Genomic DNA, 23,518 nt, shown 5'->3' with positions numbered 1-23,518 from the left:
ATTTAGCAATGAGAGATCAGCATTTTTAGTAAGGTAGTTAGTATTTTATTGGTGGGCGTACTGTTTTTATCTTGATATTGGTAGGTACTTGTACTGGTATTGGCATGGTTCAATATATATTTTTAAGTTTATTGACGTTTTTAAATTTTTTTTCATATATACATATTTCTAATGTAATTTTTAATTTCTTGATATATTATATATACATTTAAAAATTTCACATATATATTTATAGTTTTAGTTTTAGTTTCTTCATAAATAATATATTTTTTGATAAAAAATAAATTATATATTATATATACATGCAAATATATCTCAATTATATCCGTATAAATATATTTATATATAAATGTAAGTTTTAAAATTGTTAATTAAGTTGAATAATTCAATTTAATAACTTTTAATTTTAAATGTAATTATGGAGAAATTAATTTGGTCAAGATAAATTTAAAAATTAGTTTAAAATGTAAAATTTTTGTACCAATTGGTATGGGCGGTATGTACCAATACAAAGCCGATATTAACTGAAACAGATTGAAATACACTACAATGGTTGAAATTCACTGAAATTTTGATTAAAACGGGATATAAACTACTTGGTACCAATTTAATATCGAAATGGTAGGTACTGATCGGTAACCACTACCATAAATTTTAGTGATGATTAGGTTTCTGTCACTGCCAAGAACTATAAGTTTTCAGACGCTAGGGACTTATTTATTAATGGATTAAATATTCGCCATTATAAAGGATATTACAACGGATAATTTTCTTGCTATAAATCTATAATGACTAGGATTCTATCATTGTAAGAGGTTTCTGCAACGGTAAATATTTCATTACTATAGTACTAACACTGACAAATGCCATCATTTTAGCAGCAAGAACTCATGCTATAGGTAAATTAGTAGTAAATAACGTCTTAAGCTGTGATGTAAAGTTGTCGTGCAATGGTATTTTAGCAACGGGTACTGTGACAAGTTTGGCAGCTACATAAATTCTTAAAGGATGGGTAACTTTTCAACACTAACAGTACGTTTGGTTCACTGTAATGGAATAGAGCTGTATTTGAATAGAGCTGTAATGGAATAGAGCTGTAATAAGTAATTCAACTGTTTGGTTGAATGGAATGGAATAGAACTGTAATAATATTCTTGTGTATGGTTGAATAGAATGATGTTGTAATAGCATAAGGAAAAAAAACTAAAATGACCAGAATACCCTTAGCAGATTTTTTTTAAGGTAGATGATTATTGTTATTGTTATTAAATTTTAATAAGATTATTATTGAAAATAATTTAATAAAAATAATAAATAGTTTAACCATATTTTAACATAATAATTATTAAATATAATTTAATAAAAAAATAATTTAACAACATTCTTAATATAATTATTATTATATGAGTTAAAAAATCAAAATATATAATACTATAAAAAAATATATAATCACTTTATTATTTTTAAACTGTAATACATATTTAATGTGCTAAAATATCATTAGTGAAGCAAATAATTTAATTATTTTACAAGAAAAAATAATTAAATATTAGAAGTAATAAATAACTTGAGAATTATATTTCACATCCAAACATAACATTCATGTATTAACAAAAAGTTACATGATTTCATTAGTTTATATGTCATAATCCATATGTTATAAACTTTTACAATCTCAAAAAAGTTTGAGATTCAATTTATTAAACTGAATTTGATTTATAAACTCATTGTTTAATTGCTATATAATTGTTATTGCTTCTGCTTATTTTGTTTATTTATTATATAAGTATTATATTTTTGTTTGATTGTTTTATATCTAAAGTAAAAAAAAGTTTCATTTTTCAAAAATATGCCCCAAAAAATTCATTTAATTTAATTGAATATATTGTACTTTAATAAGCGAATGCGGATACAACTTTTAATTTTTTTAACGAATATATATTAATAACTTGATAAATAAACAAAAAAATGATCAAAAAATTACCTATTCTGTTCAATAATAATCCTCCTCCAATTTGCAACCGTTAACAAACATAATAAAAAATTTACCTGTTTTGTTCAATAATAATCCTCCTCCAATTTGCAACCGTTAACTATTAGGAGTTACGTACCATATATTTGTCCAATTTGATTGGATTCAAGTTGTTGTTTAACCATCAAAAATTAATTTTATTTAATAATATGTTCACAATTCAGAATTAGCTTGCACAGACATGGAAGGGTTTTCTAAAGGATTCATTTACTCTGATTTCTAGACTTAGCCAATCCTTCAACTTCTGATTCAGCAACTGAATAAAAAACCACGATTTCATACAAAATAATAGCAAACTCCAATACAACCATGAAAAAACAAAAAAAATAAGAATAAAAATGATTTGCAAACGATCAGTTTGTTCAACTTTCCAGTTTTATGATCGGACCACAAATTTTGGGTTCCACTAATTGATGCATGTGGTTAGACATAAGAGATTGGGCAAGAAAAATATCATGCCAAATACACTAAGATAAGCAAAGAACCTAAACCTCAAATGGAATAAAACAAAGAAAATTTTAACATCACATAATTTGATTCACAGCACATACCATCAAACATGTGTTTTGGAACAATGAAGTTTCAGCATCAGCTGTAGAATTTATATAATAAAAAGGACTGATACCTCCAATTTTATTATGGTAAGTGCCAAGCAAAGATTATACTTTTCTAGAATGTAACTCACAAAATGTAGAAAATACTTCAAACAACAATACTCGAATAAAGAATACTATAATTTGAAACAAGATGAAGGGCATCAAAACCAAAACAAGCACATGATTAACTTCAACCCAAAAAATATCCAGTAATTAAGTGTCAAGCAACAATAGCCTAAGCAACTACATGAAAATAGAAACTACAAATATTTAAAAGCATCCAATATAATAAATGACATTTCTCATGTAATGTTCCCATAAAACTTTTACTAAAATAGATGGATTCATCAAAACAACCTCATAGCCAACTTAAGCCAAAGCTGCTGCAACCTTCTTCTTCGGTGCTACTTCAGTACCTAGTATCATGATCCAACACAAATATTTAACAAAATGAAAGGGGGAAAAGCCCTTAAACTAGAACAGAATATGTTTATATAATGAAATTAGCAATTTCGTACTTTCTCTGAGACCAATCTTGAACCTACGAGGAACGTGGCGAAGATACCTCATCCTACCAGTTCCAGTGGTCTTTTTTCAGATTGCCTTAACACTCCAGTTATCTGATTCCCACGATAAACAAGTACCCCTTATATTTACAATCCATTAACATACACACTCTTAAAACTCTCAAACATGATAATAGAGTAGCACATAGCCTAACAATCATTAGAGTTTGAATTAGAAACAAAAATGCATGATATTGTGGTCATTCTAACCCTTTTCGGCATGTCAACTAGAGGTAAATTTTGAACTGTCTATTCAAATTCATTCATCAATGGTTGCCAAACCCAATGTAATCCTACACTACCTGGTACTTCAAACTACAAATTTTAGAGCTAACAGGTCAAAAACTTTAGAAGCAACAACAAAATGAGTACTCCTCTCTAAAGAATGGATGATTACTTTCAAAGGAAAAGAGGGGATTTTTTAATTAAAAATGAAGCTTTTTAATCTCTCTAGTGTTGTTCTTAGCAATGACTGACCATTTAAGTAAGCTATCAAATGAGGAAAAAAAAACCCACAACAAACTTTACTTAAACTGGCATAGAGGAAAACAAAAGAAACAACGGAAAAGTGAAAAGATTTACCTGAAGAAGACTCCGATGAAGGCGAAGGAAGCAAAATCTACTCAAATGGATAACAAAAAGAGAAGAAAAATTTTAGGCTAAGAAAAATTTGTAGAGAGGAAAATGAAAGGAACAAAAGAATAGAGGAAAATGTTTACCAGAAGGAGATAAGTGAGAGGAGTTTTGCTGGTTGGAGTTTAAGGAAGAAAGGAAAGAAGGAAGGTGAGAAATTGGGGAGATGAATGATTTTCCAAACAACGAATGACCATTCGGTGGGGAGGAGAGGGAATAGAAATGCTCTCTATTCTCTGCATAAGGCTGTAATGGAATACACCCGTCACAGGGTATTCCACTCAACCAAACTGCTGTTTGTGGTGGGCCCACTGAATAGAATTGTAATGGTTTACCTATTACATTGAACCAAACAAGCTGTAAGGGTTTTTACATAGTTATATAGTTTATATTTATCATCGATATAAAAGTATCCTTTTAAATTTCTTTCAATGTCGAAAACTTTTTATCTTTAATTAAAACTATAACCCTTTAAGTGAAGAAGGCTCAACGCATAAAACACAACTGGGCTGCTCTTCTGTTTCAGGCCTAATTTTTTAAGAGGGTATTAAGGACCAGGGTTTTGAAAAGGAACGGGGTGCCACGGATTTGGGCTTGGCTGAGCCTAGTCTTATAGCTGGACCTCAAGACATAAAAACGAGAGTGGGTGTTAGATCTTCTAAGGTGGATTCTGGGCCCGTTGTTTTAAATGGGGCCATGGGGCTTTAAATTTTAAAATGGCTGAGTCAAAATTCAGAAGCTCACCATCCAATCCACAATTAATAACCCCACAGAATTTTCTTTTTTGCTAACTGAGAAAATTCTCAGCAGAGATACTGTTTTGTCTAAGCAAGGAGAATCCCATGACTTTGTGGAAAAAAACAGGAGTAACGAATTTGAACTTGGATTGTCATTCGGTCATTAACTTTGTTGAAAATAGTAACCCCGATAGTTCCATTTCTAATAGGCTTGCTATTGTTTCGGCTGCGTTGAAAATTGGAGATACCAAACGCTTAAGGAAAGGTTCCTATATCTTTTGGGGTAAAGGAAACAAATTTAAGGTCAAGGCTATTACTCGTGAATTGATAGCTGAAGCAATGTCAAAGGTGGTTGAAAGAATTGGTTCTGAAAGTTTAATCACGGACTTAAAATATGTATAGGGGGCTTCGACGGATCCCAGTGAGGTGGCTACCTTGGATGTTTAAGCTAGGTCTATTAACTTGTTTTTTTATCAATCTAAACATAACAATCACAATGTTTAATTATTGGTCTTCATATGTTAAACTTAGAAACTCCTCTCCACTAATGTAGTCAGTATAATCATCAAATCAATAGGTCTTTTATTAGGTTATAATAAGGTTAGGCTAAAGGTAGGGATAAAGAGAAGTGAATTTTTAAGTTCAATCATCTTAACCCTAACTTTGCCTTGGATCCTTTTGCGTCACAACCTTCATACAAATGGGTCTTTGGAGCACCTCCAAGCTTATTTCGAACTCATGCTCAACCTTTATTTTTTAGACTTTGAGCAAAATTCTTTGCTCTTGATTTTATTTTTCAAAATTTGAGCAATCTTTTCTTTGCTCTTTATTCTTGTGAACAAATTTTTCTTTGTTCTTTCATCTTTTAAAAAAAATGAGAAGAGCATGTACATCTTTTGTATTTTTCCTCAAACTTTGATCACTAAGGCAAATTTAGTTAAGATAGGTGCACAAAACAGGATAAATTTAAAAAGATGATAATATGGCTTATAATGTAGGTAATTTGCAATATAAACAGACCATTGAGCTCAAAAGTAAAGTTTCAAGGGTTAATTTAATAAGGTTGGCTTGAAAGGCTCAAACGATCTAAAGAAAACGTGCCTATATCATGTTTAGATCCTTATACCTCCTAGGATTTTGAATCAAGAAAGTTACTAAGTCAATTCTAAAGACTTAAACCTTCATGCATGTCCACTTCCAAAGAAATTAAATTTTCATGGAAAATACTACATAAGACTAACGAGCATACAAGCATTCCATCACTCATTATAACATAAGAATAACTTAGATAAAATTAGAAATTATGCTTATATTTGAACAAACTTATAAACAAAAATTCTCTCTGAACATTCATTCATTTCAACATACTTAGGTAAAAAGATTGAAATATACTTGAAAATTTTAAAAATTCATGCTGTAAAATATTTTCCTTTGCCTTACCGCTTTTTAAAATGAAGCAATGTCCTCATTGTAAAAACAAAGTAATGAATGAAAACTGAACACCAGTTCGGGTTGTAAGAAAAGAGAGGTGAGCCATAAAGACTGCTTAAGTACCAAGTCTTTCTCAACAATCTAACCCTAGACATGTTCATTCACATTACCAAATCACTTTGCTTTTCCTAACAAAGAGGAATATAGTATATTTTATTCATGCTTGCTATTTATTATGTGAAAGCAAAATTCTAACTAGGAAATAAAAATAAACACCTAAAAAGAAATAAATACTAAAGACAAGAAATTCCCCCATTTTATTTATTTGACTTATCCTCTTTGTCTTCCTCCTTTGATGCTTCATTCTTGCTTTCATCATCATCTTCCTTCAGTGACTCAAAGATATAATCTGGGAACTCAGGAACAAAATTGTTAAAGATATTTTTAATAGTATTTCATACAGAATCATCTCTAATCTTCGCATATTTCTAATAACCCTATTGTGGTTATGTATAAATTTCATCATATCCATCATAATTGAAAATTCTAATTTCTTCATAGTATTTGAAGAAGTGGGCATAGGAATGGTCAACTTAGGATCAATACATGGTTCAATGGGCTCATCAACATTCATCTCCTCTCTTGGTTCAAAAATTTCTGGTTCCTTTATTGGTTCTGAATTGTTCGGTTCTTCTTCAGATTCTGTTTCTTTTGTCTCATCAATTGAGTCAGCTTCTAGTTTGGATTTGTTCGATGACTCATTCGTTTCTAGTTCGGTTGGTTCACTTGGTTCCTTTGGGTTTAGCTCATGGACATTCTCTGCTAACCTTTCAAGATCATGGGCTGTGATGCAACCTTGAACATACCAGCCCTTCAAGTTTGCTTTTGTTTAAACTTGGGCCCTTAAGCAAAGTGAAATTATCAATTATGAGAATTAAACACTTCCTATCTTCTTTCTAGCACAATTGTGGACCTCTTTAAGAATAATCTTCCCAATATTGATAGACCTTTTTTGTCATAATTGCATACAATAAAAGAATTTGCTCTATCGAGATGGTGGAACTATGTGAGATAGGCATGAAACTATATTGAACAAAGTAGAACCATACCTTAGCTATTTGTTTTAGATATTCCTTTTGGCAAGAATGACTATTATACTTTCTTATAATCTATTGGGATCCCAAATTTGTCACAACATGAAGCACTTGTTGAATAAAATCTCAATTTATATTTGTTATCATGGCAAAGTACTCATCTTCTTCAACATCAAGTAGGTTAAACAAATCATTAATGGACTTAGAAGTTAGGGGTACCTTCTTCTTGTAAACAATAAATTCAGTAGCATATGACATAGTTAGGTTGGCATAGAACTCTCGAACTAAGTCCTCTTTGGGAAATGATTGTGCATCGCAAAAAATAGTTCCAATTGAGGGCATTAATTGTGTTTCATATTGGCCACGACACAACCATCTTATCATTGTTCTCCAAGTTGAAACCTTTTTCCAACATCATGGGTTGATTTTTGAAGATGGAACCAAACCTTTCTTTTACTTCCTTATCTTGGATGACAATTGGATTTTCTGCAGAGGTCTTAGAAGATCTAGTTCTTTTACGAGACATGATGATTTTTCTTGAAAAATAGGCAAAATTTCTGCTAAAGGAAGATAAAAGGATTCAACAAGGGATATTAGCAAGATGTTTGCCATGGTTATAGGCATGTGGCAGCGATAAGGTTGCTTTAACAAAAGACTCGCGACGGCAAATAACAATGGCTTTGCTATAAGAGATGGAAATTGGGGAAATTTTTTGGGTTTTAGATCGATGACTAAGAGGAAAAAGAATGAGTTGCTAGAGTTTAAACTAATTTCTTGAAGGGTTGTGAAAATTATGGTGGTAGAGATGGGTTTATATAGTGGTGAATTATGGAAACTTGTAGCAAAAATTTAGCTACAAGGGTGACTTGGGTGGCAAGTATAGAGAAAGGGAAAAAATGTTGGCAAAATTAAGGGTTTTAGGGAACCCTTGGACGGTAATGTGGGGTAAGTTTCTCTTCTTCGTTGTTTTAGGCCTTGAGCCCAAATTATATTTACAAACTAGATTGCTTAAGATAAAATAAGCTGATTAGTACTTGGGCCAATTTGACCCCTTTATTAAACAAATAAATAAAATGAACATTACCATTAACATTAAAAAAAATATTAAAATGGTAATAAAATTTCCAAATTTAATTAGAAAATTTCTTCTTAAAATATTACATTAAATTAATTCCCAGGAAAGGTTGTAGGGGTCACAACAGTCCCGCTTAAGTTCCAATCTCTTTAGACAGAATTAATTAAATGTACTAATTTAAGAAAATATAATTTATAATTATTTATTAAAAAGTATGATCATAAAAACTAAGGGTCTATTAATTTGAATGAGGTTTTAATCTCAACTTCACTATCCCATTAGTGCTTGAGACGTTGACCATTAACTTTAAACATACTCTATGGTTGCCGTACAATTCTACAACTTCATATGGATAAAATTTGTAGATGGTATAAGGTCCTCTCCATCAGGATTTGAGCTTCCTAGGGAATAACATTTTCCTTGAATTAAACAACACTTTCTGACCTTCTCTAAATTCACGAGGTTGTATACGACTGTCATGCCATCTCTTAGATTTTTCTTTACACGGCTCGGTATTCTCTTATGAAAATAACCTCAAATCTTCCAATTCATCAAGATGTAGCATCCTTTTCTTACTGGCTTGCTTGAGATCCAAATTTAATTGTTTCAAGGCCCAATGAGCTTTATTTTCCAACTAAAGCGGCAAATGACATGCCTTTCCAAAAAGTAGCTGATAGGGAGTCATTCCTAACGATGTCTTGAAAGCAATTCAATAGGCCCATAGAGCATCATTGAGCCTTCGAGACCAATCTTTTCTATTAGGGTGCACTACCCTCTCAAGAAAACATTTGATTTCATGATTCACCCTTTCAACTTGTCCATTTGTTTGTGGGTGATAGGCAGTAGCAATTTTATGTTTCACATCTTACTTGTCAAGCAACCACTTAAGTCATTTATTCACAAAGTGAGATCCTTCATCGCTAATTATAGCTCTAAGAGTCCCAAACCGTGTAAATACATGCTTATGTAGGAACCGCATGACTAACTTAGCATCATTTGTTGGGTATGCCTCAGCTTCAACCCACTTGGATACATAATCCACAACTACCAAAATATACTTGTTTCCACAAGAAGAAGGAAATGGGCCTAAAAAATCAATGCCCCATACGTCGAATAGTTCTACCTCTAAAATATTTGTCAAAAGCATCTCGTTCCTCTTTGATATGTTTCCGGTTCTTTGACATCTATCACAGTTTTTCACGTATGCATACACATTCTTAAATACTGTAGGCCAAAAGAATCCTACTTGTAAAATCTTTTCGGCAGTGCGAGAACCACCAAAGTGTCCCCCACTCAGAGATGAATGGCAGTGGTGCAAAATCTCGTCAATCTCACTTCCAGCTACGCACTTCCTGTGATATCCTGAATTAGGGCCTAAACGGAATAGTGGTTTTGAAACCACAATTTTGAAGTAGAAAAATTTATTCCGATTAATTTTTATAATTTATTGAGTGATTAGATGCATGTGTTAGAATATCGATAGAAAATTTCATGAATTGCATGTCTAATTTGCCTATTAGGACTTAATTACAAAAGTTGATAAATATGAGTTTAGAAGTTAAAGGATTTAATTGAAGAGCATAATTGAAGTAGAGGTTCTTAAATGGTAATTATACCATTAGGTTTTCATGGACAAAAGTGGACATACATAGGTAGAAATAATCAAAGTTTTTAATGGAGGGTATTTTAGTCATTTGGTAATTAAAAGATTAAAAAAAGGAAAAAGATGGCAAAATATGTCCATCTTCTTCATCAGGATGAAATTTAAAGGGTTCTCCATAGCTAGGGTTTGTTTCAAGCTTCCAAGCTCCATAGTAAGTGATTCCAAGCCCCGTTTTTAATGTTCTTTACGTTTTTGGAGTCCCTGTAACTTGATTTAGCTTATTCTAGCAATAATTTAACCTAGGGTTTATATTTGGAAAAATACCCATAGGTGAAATGTATTTATTTTGATGTTTTATGGTAGAATATGAAGCTTTAAATTGTGTTAAACAACTTTTGCTAAACGATTTTACGTGAAAATGAGTAAAATGACATAATCAGTAAAAATACCTAATGTTTATAACTACATGTTAGAGTGAGAATTTGATGTTTCCATAGAAGGGAAAAATGATCAGGTCATAAAACATAATAATTTTGGAAAAAAAATTTAATTTTTGAGCTTTGGGGCAAAAGTATAAATATGCAAAAGTTTAGGGGCAAAATCGTAATTTTTCTAAAGTTAGAGTTAAGGACTATTTTGATAAATGTGAGTATTAAATCAGATAAATGTGTTATTTTAGACCAAGAAAGATGTGGAATCGACCTTGATCGGGGAAAGGAAAAAATTGTTGACTAAATTGCAAAATTTCTTTATTTTGTACCGAGATAGGTTCAGGTGTAAATGTAGTAACATAATTGTCATTTTAAGTAATTTAATGTTATTTATATGATATGATGATTAATATCATGAAATATTATTGCTTTGTGGTTATTATTGAGTAATATGCAAATTATGTGTGCTACTTGTTAAATATGAATTGCTACCGAGTATCAGTTTTGATATTCCGTGGAAGACGGCAAAGATGTGTGATCGAGGAAAAAGCCCATTTGAACCTTGGGAATAGATTAGAATACAAGTGATATGTCACTAAGATATTTGAGTTCCGAGCTCGTTGAGTTGAGTCCGAGCTCGTGAGATGTAACTAGGCATCCGAACTCGTTGAGTTGAGTCCGAGTTCGTGAGATGTAACTAGGCATCCGAACTCGTTAAGTTGAGTCTGAGTTCACTTATGGATGCGAACGCCCGAGCTTGTTGAGTTGAGTCTGAGTTCACTTATGGACGGGTTACATGGTAGCTTGGCTACATAATTTCCATAGGCTATTGAGTTTGTCTAGCTGCGGGTATGGCACTTATGTGCATGAAATTCGTGTATTCGAATCATATTCCAATGTGTTCAACGGGTAAATCTTAAGTGGATAAGGTGAGTACCTAAAACGAAGGTGACATGTTGGTAAGTATGGTGAATGAGAAAATTTGTACAGGTATGTACTTAACCCTTGGGTTGAGACTTTAATATAACAATAATATGGTAGGATCATGAATGAGAAATATGATATGAATGCTTTGGTGATATTATGCAAATGTGGATTTCGTATTATTGCATCGTTATGTTACTTGCTATTTACATGTGAACTTACTAAGCAATTATGCTTACTCCCTCCTCTCTATTCTTTGTAGTTTTGTCAAGCTGGCTAGGAGATCGGGAACGGTCGGAGGCACGCTCACACTATCAACAAACTATTTCGGTATAAGGACTTGTATATTTTGGGAATATGGCGTGTATAACATTATAATCATTTTGTGTATATAATCTTATGATATGGCTCATGGATGGAATGGAAATGTTTGAGAATGATTAGCTATTGGAGTGGCTAATCAAGATTATATTTGATAACATGTATGCTTTATGTGCTAACTAATCTATGGAAATCCATAAAATGGTGAAATTGGCTATAAAACAGAATCACACAGCAGCAGTGACGTGAGTTTGAAAAATCACTAAAAATAGTAGAGATAGAATTAGATGATTAATAAAATATGGAATTGAAGCTTAATGAATATATTTTCATTTGAAAGAAACAAAATAGGTAAAAGATTTTTATTTTATGAGATATATATGTTTTGGTGAAATAGGGTCAGAGATAGTTCTGGATTCCCTATTCCGACTTTATAAATTAATCATAAATTGTGTAAAAATAATTAGGACTAAAAATTTATATGTATGGATTATTTATTGAGTCTATTTTTAATAGAAACAAACAACATGGTGTTGGATCTCTGTACAGGAAGAAATTTGATTCATAGTGCACAGGGGTTAGAGTAGCCAAACCCTGAAACAAGAGAGAATTTAACTAATAAATTGTACTAATTGGCCCTACCAAAAAATCTAGAAAAAAATTAATAAGTAGATATATGAGTCTAGTTTCAGGGAAAATTTACAAAATTTTATTTTGAGTTTCTTATCTCGAGATATAATTTGTTTAGCGAATGTGACGTAGATAGATAGTTTACCACGATAATTGTTTGAACTTGTTTACATGCTAAAATAAGTTTAGTAATGTCTCATGCTCGACTCCAGCGACGGTCTCGGGTAAGGGGGCGTTACACTTCCTGATTATGTTATCTACACATTTTTTAAATAAAAACGGATCCTCCCAGAAATAATACTGACTATCATGAAGAAATTTCTTCCTTTGTTGGTATGTCATTTCTCGAGGAATTTTCCACATGCTAAATAATTTACAAAACCAGAAAACCAAGGTGTTTCATGAATTCGACTTACCTCGAAGATATGCTCATCAAGAAAATTCTTATTAATTAGAACCAGTGAATACCTCATTTTGTTCCAGCTTCAATAGATGATCTACTACTTGATTTTCAACACCCTTTCTATCTTGGATCTCAATGTCAAATTCTTGGAGTAAAAGTATCCAAAAAATTAGCCTCGGTTTAGCATATTTATTCGTGAGTAAATACTTAATGGCCGCATGATCAGTAAACATTGTAACTTTGTTACCTGTAAGATATGAATGAAACTTGTCAAAAGCAAAAACTATAGCAAATAGTTCTTTTTCAGTTACCGTATAATTGAGTTGGGCTCCTGTAAAAGTTCTGCTTGCATAGTAGATAGGATGAAACACTTTGTTTCTTCTTTGACCCATCACATTTGTTTCTTCTTTGACCCATCACAGCTTCAACAGCGAAGTCACTTGCATCACACATCAACTCAAAAGGTGAGTTCCAATCGTGTGTAATAATTATTGGGGCTGAGATTACCTGGCTATTTAATTCTTCAAAAGCTTCTAAACATGCTTTGTTAAAGTAAAAAAACAATATCTTTTATTAGAAGCATACACAAAAGTTTAGAACTTTTTAGATAAACCTACGATAAAAACTAGCACGACTTAAGAAACTTCTAACTCCTTTCTGTAACACCCCTAACCAGTCTCTGTCACTGGATTACGATTACGAAGCATTACTGATCAATCGAAAATCATTTAACATCATAACATTAAATAATTTAACCTTATTAAAAACCAACCAATCATATGTATTTTGTCCCTAAATCGAGCCTTCGAGGCCCTAAAAATAGCTTAGAAACAATTCGAGACTAATTTGAAACAAACTAGAAAATTTTAGGAAAATATGAAAAATTTCAAAAATAGGGGACACACTGCTATATGACCAGGCCGTGTGGAATGCCCCAAGTCGTATAACTTTTGAAACAGGGACACACGACCATGTCTCAACCCATGTCCCTGCCCGTGTAACTCATTGAGTAGGGCCACACAACCGTGTTGTAGGCCGTGTGCCAGACCATGTAACTCTCTGACTTGAGAGACACGGCCGTAAAAGACACTGACTTAATACACACAGCTGTGTTTCTGACCGTGTGTGGCACACGACCAAGTGTGCACAGGGTCAGAGACACGGGTGTATCCCAGGCTGTGTACACCTAATTGAACCTTAAATGTCAAGTTTAACATTTCAAGCTTTTTGGACACTAAGCTCAAACCATGCTATTTCAACCATCCTAAGTGCCTAACCAATGTACCCTCATTGGTACCACAAGTATACACAATTATACAACAATATGAATCATCAAACTAAAGCATGTCAATTCACACAACTTAACACTCAACCAATATGCCTACTTTAACTGCCTGTTTTAGGGTCAAATCAAAATAGTGGTTTAGGGACCACAAATTTGAAGTAGAAATACTTATTTTTATTATTTCTTTAAGGTCTATAGTATGATTGAATGATTGTTTGAAAATTTCGTTAAGAAATTTTTTCGATAGAGTGTCCAATTTGACTAATAGGACTAAATTGCAATAGGTGCAAAATGTGTGTTCTAAAAGCCAGAGGTGTCTAATTGAAATGAAATTTTAAATTGGGGTCTTTAAATGGTATTTATACCATTATACTTTAATTTGGACAAAAATGGACATGGTTAGATAAAATTTTAATGTTTTAAGTGAAGGGCATTTTGGTCATTTGGTAAATAAAGACAAAATTAGCTAATAAAAAGATGTCATCTGTTCTAATTTGATCCCCCATGGTCAAAATTCACAAGGAGAAGACATAGCTAAGGTTTGGCCAACTTCCAAGCTCGATTGTAAGTCCGTTTTGTCCCGTTTTTAATGATTTTTATGTTTTTATGAATGTTGTAACTTGATTTAGCTATTTTAAGGACTAATTTTAAAGAAAATCAAATTTTAAAATTTTACCCATGTTGAATATTTGTGTATTTTTATGTCTAATGATAGAAAATGTCAAATAGGGACCTATTTGTAAAAGTTGTAAAATGTGTGTAAAAATGTGAATAAATGAAAAATGTGGGCTGTATGAGTACTATTAATATTCGGCTAGGCTTGGGTAATGAAGAAATCGAATGAAAATCATTTTACAATCCTAGGGACGAAAATGTAAAAAGTTAAAAAGTTAGAGGTATATTTTTGCCATAAGGTGTTTTTGGGATTAAATTGAATAATGTGATGATTGAATGAGTTAAATGTGGTATTATAGATCAAGAAAGACAAGGTTTTGACCTAAACCAGGGAAAAAACAAAGTTGTGGACTAAATCGAACTATTAGCCATTTTATACCAAGGTAAGTTCGTATGTTAAAAATAAGCTTTAATATGATTGTATTTTGTTGCTTTAATATTGCATGAATTGTATGTTTGATATATGTGGATGAGCTTAATCCTATGAACGAGTCCGAAGATGATTTGACAAGTAAGAAATCCCATTTGAACCTTAAGAATAGGGTAGTATACAAGTGACATGTCACTAGGGTTAGTATGTGTTATATGATCATGTAATTCGGGTGTTGGTCTTGTACGTCCTACCGGTGGCTGAGTATGCCAGCATATGTTGCGGATACTTGACAGCTTGTGTGAGCAGCACTACGTAGCTACATCTTGACTGACAGCTTGTGTGAGCAGGCTCGTTGATAGCTCGAGAGTGAGCAACTATGTGATATGAGATTTGAGGTAGCATTGGCTACATATGTGGCACTTAGTGTGCATATTTCTTGAGTATCCAACATCGTTATTCCGAGTGGTTCACGGGTATGTCAAAGATGAGAATATATATATGTAAATTCCTTTCGAGAGGGTACATGTAAGTACTTGAAGCTCATATCTATTAAATGCTTGAAATGATGCATATGAGGTAAGTTTTATGATGGAATGAGTTATGATTATGAGACCATGGTAAATGTACATTTAATTATGTTATATTATTTAAATGTTATATGCATGGTAAGGTTGCTTATTTCTTACATACGAGCTTACTAAGCTATATAGCTTACTCCATTTATTTTCCATATTTTTATAGTGTCGCCAAGCTAGCTCGGATCGGAGATCGTTGAAGATTCGAATCACACTATCAAACTTTCATTTTAGGTATTGGTGATCTTAGTATTTTGAAAGAATGGCATGTATAGAGACTTGGTCATTTTGTTATATGTGTCATTTGATTTGGCCAAATGTATTGGCTTGTAATTGTCAAGGGCTTGTTTTGATATTTGGCCATGTAAATTGGCTTGTTTTGGTAAACATGGTTGTAAGCCTAAGTATATTCATATATGTGCCAATATCTTTGTTAATATGGTCATGGTATGCTTGGTGATTGATAGAAATGTGGTGTAAGGCTTGAATGTGAAATGTTTGGTAGTGTGATCTCAATTTGTTCATGGATTCCAAGTCAGAGAGTTACACGGGGTCGGGGACACGGGCGTGTGTAACCACACGGCCTGCCCACACGGGTGTGTCCCATATTCATACGGCCGTGTGACCCCTGTTTAGTGAAATTTTTTTCTAAGTTTGTAAATATTTCTAAAGTTCTCAATTTAGTCCTAGACCACTTCCAAAGCATGTTTTGGACCTCTTATGCTTGTGCTAGGGACTTTATGATTGAAAATGATTGGTTTTAATTTGGATGCAAATTTATGGCTTGGAATTGTATGATTGTTTGTGTGGTAAGTTCGGTAATGCCTCGTACCATATTCCGACGTCGAATACGGGTAAGGGGTGTTACACCTATCATAGACACCTCAAATCACAACATTTCAATATGACATATACTATAAACTTGTACCAAAAACATCTTCCTTCATTCACACATATCATAATTAGTTGTTTACTTGCACTTAAGATCATTCTTTATAGATTTACATATCAAAACAATAGTAATGACAAACAAGCCTATTACATGTCAAATAATTCAAATTGAACATTCCAAAAACTATCGAAAATAGGTGGATAGTGTGATCGAGTGCTGACCCGATCGTCCAACCTTTAGAAGGATCTACAAGAATAGAAATTAACACAAGTAAGCTCATTGAAGCTTAGTAAGTTCGATGTATAGAAAAAATAAATCTTACCGAAGTAAATACAACAATTCAATCAATAATAACTCAATTACAAGTGTTTCCTGTCATCCACAATCTCAAACCGATGAATTGCATAATTCAATTCAAAGCTCAAATAAATGTCATGCCTTTCAAAATCATTAAACAAGTTATAATTGTAACACCCTCAGCCCGTGTCCGTCGCCGGATTAGGGTTAAGAGGCATTATTGAACAATTTATAGTTCATATAAACATGCACTATATATATATATTACAAATCAAAATAATAATCCCATCATAGCTTACAATTTAATCAAATATTAAGTCTAAATTAATTATGTTATTCACCAACACAGCTCAAATAAACATAATCCAAAATGTGTCAAAATAATTTATACATATACAGAACATATAATACATTAATAACTTCACTACTAAATATTAAAATTATTTTAAAAAAAGGTCATGCACATTCTTATACAAGCAACCACACATCATTTACATACATACAAACGGTACATTCCATTGTAAATAATTATATAGATATCAACTCAAATAATTACACTACTCAAATAACTAACTAAAACTTACCAATAATATACCATTAGGAACTGAAACTTTCTTATTCATATTTATTGATTTCGGTTAACTAACAAACCACATAGTCAAACATATTCTTTTTTCTTCACTCATTAATCATATGCCAAATACATCTCATATAAATGACATATATTTTAATTTGCTAAAGCGTTAGGTGATATAACATAATACACTTCCATTATTATTTAATAACCGATACATATGATCAATACCAATATATATATTCAATAGATTTTGTACCAGCATATATCTTTACCACATTATAACCCAAGGCATATTAATATATTCAAGAACTAAATTACCAGTCAAGTAACTACCTTGTTTTATTTTTAGCATATGAACGAATATATTTAATAACTTAATTTAATTATTCAAGTTCAACTTCACATAAATATCTAAACTTAGATTGAACCACATTCAAATTATCCAAATATTCCATATATATATACTTATAAAAGATAATACATTCATACCATTTCCAAGGTCATTAATCAATTTCAATACTCAAACACATATTATAATTGCCTTTCATCCATAGCACATAGCATGAAAATCAAAATAAGTTCAACCCATAATTTAATCAAAATCAAACTCAAGCATAATAATTAAGCCATTTTCAACGCATGAAACATCTACCACAAACACCATCTATTCATAATACTTATTACTTTAACTAAAATGAATTTAACCTACAATCAAGCATAATCGAATAATCAAAACCAAGCTCACTAAGCATTATAATCAAGCACACATATGACCAAGCCTAAGCATAATTAACTAATTCACATATGCATACTTTATCTTAATATAAACACATCCAAACAAATTTAACATACTTATGACCGATTCTACCATACCACATACAAGGTTATGAACCAAAATTAATATACAAACACATAGCACAATTTATAATTATCCATAGCATACAACATTTTGACCAAAATAGACTTAAACCATAACTAAACCGAAACCAAAACCAAGCAAGGTAATTAAGCCATTTTCGCATGGCTAATATACAAATATTTTCAAAATAGCTAACCCTGAAGCCAGTCTATACATTCCATAATTTAAGTTTAGCTTATAAGGTACCAAAACAGTAGATAGTGTAATGAACTTGGCTAACAGTCACCGAGCTTGTAGCTTAACTCCAAAATCCATAAAACAGAGTAAACAAAACACACAGAGTAAGCTATCAAAGCTTAGTAAGTCATAAGCAAAAGAGTAACCTAATAATATCATCAATTTAATTAATTAAACCAAAGTATTTTATCAATATAAATATAGATCCAATCATATAAATTTCATATGATACAATTAAATATTCATTCATAAAAGTCACTTTGACCGAATGCTCACCTAGCCAAGTGAACTTATTATCATTAAAATTCCAAAGCTAAAAGGCCATTATTAACCTAGTTCACATACATATAAATGCACAAGCTCATATATTACAAAATAATTTTGATACACATATATTGGACTTGTAACCGAATACATATAATCATACATGCTCTTAAATTAAACTCATTCCATTATTACTCATATGGCCGAATATACTTATCTAACTCACATATAATTTTCAATTGCATTACACACAGTTTGTAGGAAGTACCAAATTATTCACTTACCATGTTTTAAGTAACCAGCAAACCAATTCGTACCTGGCCATCTGACCTGTTTTACATGTTCGAACATAACTTATCTTTGCCCGATGAACCATTCAGAATTGGATAGGACACTTAGATAATCACACAAATCATACAATGCCAACGTCCCAAACGTGGTCTTACATGTAGTCACATATCGATGTCGCTGTCCTAGACAGGGTCTTACTCGCAAACGCATATCGAAATCACATATCGATGCCATGGTCTTACTCGCACACATATATCGGAATCCTATGTCATGATATGTATCGTAACTATTGCTAAGGTTCATACGGGGCTCTTAGACGATGTAACTCGGTCGAAACGAATTCGGAAATGTAGTAATCAAGTTTTTTCATATTTAGTCATAACCAATATAAATTCTAACATTTCATAACATCATATAAATTTAACATTTAACTACCATTAAACACGTCTATTTGCTTATAAAATTACCTCGGACGATGTAAAACAAATCGAAGCGGCTATTCGACAACTTTTGTTTTTCCCCGATCCAAATCCGATTTCTTTGGTTCTTGATCTTAACATATTCAAATTAAGTTCATTCAAACATATTTTCATTCAATTTAGTCCAAAAACAAACAAATGGGCAAATTACTATTTTACCCTGACATTTACAATTTTTACAATTTAGTCCCTATTGCACAAAACACAAAATACACAAAATTTCAGCATACCCATGATGAGCCAAATTTTACCCGCTCTAAAAAAAATCCATATATTTCATTTATTTCACATTTTAGTCCCTCAAATTATTATTTTTTCAATTTAGTCCTAATTACTCAAAATCATCAAAAACTCCAATACAGAACATGTTAATCTAAAACATATCTTTCATAATTCACCATCAAACAACAAAAACCACAAGCTCTCAACAATGGCACAACTCAAAATATTCATCAAAATAAAAAAATTCAAGCATTGGTTTTGTAGTACTCGAAGCAACGATATCAAAAACGTAGAAATTATCAAAAGCCGAGTAAAAACGAACCTTGAATCAAGCTTGGAAGGTGGCTGAACCTTTGAAACCTTATTCTTTTCTTTCTTATTTAGCTATTCGATCATGGAAGAAAAATATAAACTATGGCTTGTTTGTTTATGTTTTATTATATATTATTATATATTTTACCATTATAACCTTAACAAATTTAATTAGAAAACATATATAACATGCCCATTACCATCCACCTATAAAACCAATGGTTTATTTGCATTATAAATGCCTCCACTAATAAAGACAACAACAAATTAGCACTTGCACGTTTAACCACCAACTTTTTCTTTTACGCGATTAAATCATTTTATTTAATCGGACACGCAAATGATAAAATTAAATTATGAAAATTTCACAAATATTAATTCACACATAATAAAAACAGAAAATAATATTTAAATATTTTTTTGACTTAGATTTGTGGTCTCAAAACCACCATTTCGATTAGGGTCTAAATCGGGCTGTTACAACTCTCCCCCCTTAGGGATTTTCGTCCTCGAAAATCTTACCGGTGAATAGGTTTGGATAATGTTCCCTCATTGCAACTTCTGGCTCCCACATTGCTTCCTCAACTCTGTGTTTATGCCACAGTACTTTAACCAATGTAATTTTCTTATTCGTAACTCTTTAATTTCACGAGCCAGGATGCGAATCGGTTCTTTTTCGTACGTCATATCAGGCTTAATCTCAATCTCAGATGGACTAATCACATGTGAAGATTAGATCGATATCTACGAAGCATCGAAACATGGAATACATTGTGGATCTTTTCTAGCAAAGGTGGTAACAACAGTCTATAAGCAATTGGTCCGATGCGTTCTATTACCTTATACGACCCAATAAACCTCGGACTCAATTTGCCTTTGCGACCAAATCTGAGTATCTTTTTCCATGGTGAGGCTTTCAAAAGGACTTTATCTCCGATCTGAAACTCTATATCTTTACATTTTAAGTCCGCATACAATTTCTGATGGTCTAATGCTGCTTTTAGACTTTCACGAATCACTTTCACCTTCTGTTCAGTTTCTCTGATCAAGTCAACCTCGTGTATCTTATTTTCACTGAGCTCAATCCAATACAATGGTGTACAAAATTTACGGCTATACAAAGCCTCATAAGGTACCATTTTGATACTCGATTGAAAGCTGTTATTATACGCAAATTCAATCAAAGGTAGGTATCATTCCCACATACCTTCGAACTCGAGAATGCAACATCTCAACATATCCTCAAGTATTTGAATGATTCACTCAGACTGACCATCTGTTTATGGATGGAAAGTAGTGCTGAAATGTAGTTTTGTACCTAATGCACCTTGCAATTTCTTCCAAAACCGCGATGTAAACCTTGGATCTCTATTCGAAACAATAGATATAGGTACACCATGTAATCTTACAATTTGAGAAACATACAATTCAGCCAACTTATCAAGTGAGTAGTCTATACATATCGAAACAAAATGAGCCGATTTAGTCAATCTATCCACAACAACCCAAATTGCATCTTTCTTGCTTGGTGTTAACGGTAAACTAGATACAAAATCCATAATAATTCTGTCCCACTTCCACTCTGGTATCATAATCGGCTGAAGAAATCTAGAAGGTACCTCATGCTCTTCTTTTACTTGTTGACAGATTAAGCATTTTGAAACAAAGTTAGAAATATCTCGTTTCATACCATGCCACCAATAAAGCTGCATCAGATCATTATACATCTTCGTGCTACCTGAGTGAACAGATAATCAACTGCTGTGAGCTTCACTCAAAATCATCTGAATCAACTCTAAATTCTTCGGAACGCCTATTCGATTCCTGAATCTTAAACAATCATCAGCATCAACTCGAAACTCTAAATCAACATTTGAATTACATTGAGCTCGTTTTGTTATCAACTCGTTATCAACCTTTTGGGCATCACAAATTTGTTGAACAAATAACGGTCTTTCTTTCAATTTAGGTATTATTGAACCGTCATCAGACATAGTCATATACGTATTCATTAGACGCAAAGAAAACATTGATTTTCAGCTTAAAGCATCCGCAACAACATTAGCCTTCCCCAGGTGATAGTCAATCACAAGCTCATAGTCCTTTAGCAATTTTAACCATCGACGTTGTCTCAAATTCTGATCTTTCTGAGTCATCAAGTATTTCAGAATTTTGTGATCTGAAAAACATGACATTTCTCACCGAACAAATAATGGCGCCATATTTTCAATGTGAACACAATAGCTGCCAATTCTAAATCGTGTGTCGGATAGTTCCTTTTATGTGGCTTTAGCTGTCTCGAGGAATAAGCTATAACTTTGCCTTCCTGCATCAAAACACAGCCCAAACCATTTAAAGATGCATCACTATAGATAACAAATTCTTTACCCAATTCTGGCTGAACTAGTACTGGAGCTTTGGTTAAGTGGGCTTTTAATTTATCAAAGCTTTTCTGACAATTCTCTGACCACTCGAACTTAACATCTTCCTGTAATAGTTTCATCATCGAGGCTGCAATCATAGAGAAGCCTTTCACGAACCGTCTATAATAACCAGCAAGTCCCAGAAAACTTCGAACTTCAAAAATATTCTTAGGAGGTTTCCAATCAAGTGTAGCTGAAATTTTGCTCGGATCAACCCGAATACCCGATGCTGATATGACATGGCCTAGAAAACTAACTTCACTTAACCAGAATTCGCATTTACTAAACTTCGCATACAACTTCTTGTCTCGCAAAGTCTATAACACAAGTCTCAAATGTTTGGCATGTTCAGCTTCATTACGGGAGTAGATCAAAATGTCATCTATAAACACAACCACAAACCGATCCAGATATGGTCTAAAGATTCGATTCATCAAATCCATGAAAACAGCAGGTGCATTAGTAAGTCTGAAAGGCATAACTAAAAACTCATAATATCCGTACCTCATTCGAAAAGCAGTCTTTGGCACGTCAGAGTCTTTAACTCACAACTAATAGTGGCCTGATCTCAAATCTATCTTCGAAAAATACTGTAGCCCCTTTCAGTTGATCAAACAGATCGTCAATCTGTGGAAATCGATACTTATTCTTTATAGTCACCTTATTGAACTGCCTATAATCAATGCACATTCTCATGGTTCAGTCTTTCCTTTTCATAAACAACACTGGTGCACCCTAAGGTGAGAAACTCGGTCGCGCGAAACCTCTAACTGTCAACTCTTGCAGCTGAGCTTTCAATTCTTTTAATTCTGTAGATGCCATTCTGTATGGAGCTATGGATATCGGAGTCGTTCTAGGCATTAACTCAATACCAAACTCTACCTCCTAAACAGGTGGCAAACCCGACAATTCTTTAGGAAACATATCTGAATACTCACATACGACTGGTACTGACTCAATGTTTCTTTTGGCCACTTTATTGTCAAGCACGTAGGCAAAATAAGCTTCACACCCTTTTCTCACATATTTATGAGCTAGCATCGAAGAAATCACTGCTGGTAATCTATTCAGATTATTAGATTTAATCCGAATAATCTTGTCATTCTAGCACCGTAAATCAATGGTCTTTCTTTTGCAGTTTATAATAGCATCGTGCAAGGTTAACCAGTCCATACCTAAAATTATGTCGAACTCATCAAATGACAATAGCATCAAATCAGCCTGAAAGCATGAATCTCGAACCATCAAGGGGCAAATCTTACACATTTTGTCAACCATAAC

At 32.6% G+C, this 23,518-nt stretch overlaps 1 protein-coding gene and 1 long non-coding RNA gene across 2 annotated transcripts in view; both read right to left on the bottom strand.

Annotated features, from left to right (window-relative positions):
* Positions 1 to 2,812: 2,812 nt before the first annotated feature.
* Positions 2,813 to 4,181, bottom strand: LOC107955305 (uncharacterized). Its single transcript, XR_001699891.2, has 3 exons — positions 3,777 to 4,181; positions 3,147 to 3,248; positions 2,813 to 3,044 (listed from the first exon to the last, which is right to left on the bottom strand). It is a non-coding gene; the product is annotated as an uncharacterized lncRNA (long non-coding RNA).
* A 4,872-nt stretch (positions 4,182 to 9,053) lies between these two features.
* Positions 9,054 to 23,518, bottom strand: part of LOC107956318 (uncharacterized) — a 43,301-nt gene continuing 28,836 nt past the window's right edge. The window contains exon 4 of the mRNA XM_016892020.1: positions 9,054 to 9,538. Coding sequence (XP_016747509.1) covers positions 9,054 to 9,538 — 485 coding nt within the window. The remainder of the gene's footprint in view (positions 9,539 to 23,518) is intronic.

This window comes from Gossypium hirsutum, chromosome A07 (assembly GCF_007990345.1).
Source record: "Gossypium hirsutum isolate 1008001.06 chromosome A07, Gossypium_hirsutum_v2.1, whole genome shotgun sequence".
Classification (NCBI taxonomy): domain Eukaryota; kingdom Viridiplantae; phylum Streptophyta; class Magnoliopsida; order Malvales; family Malvaceae; genus Gossypium; species Gossypium hirsutum.
Note: the sequence above shows the minus strand (reverse complement) of the source record. Positions and strands in the feature narration are given on the sequence as shown.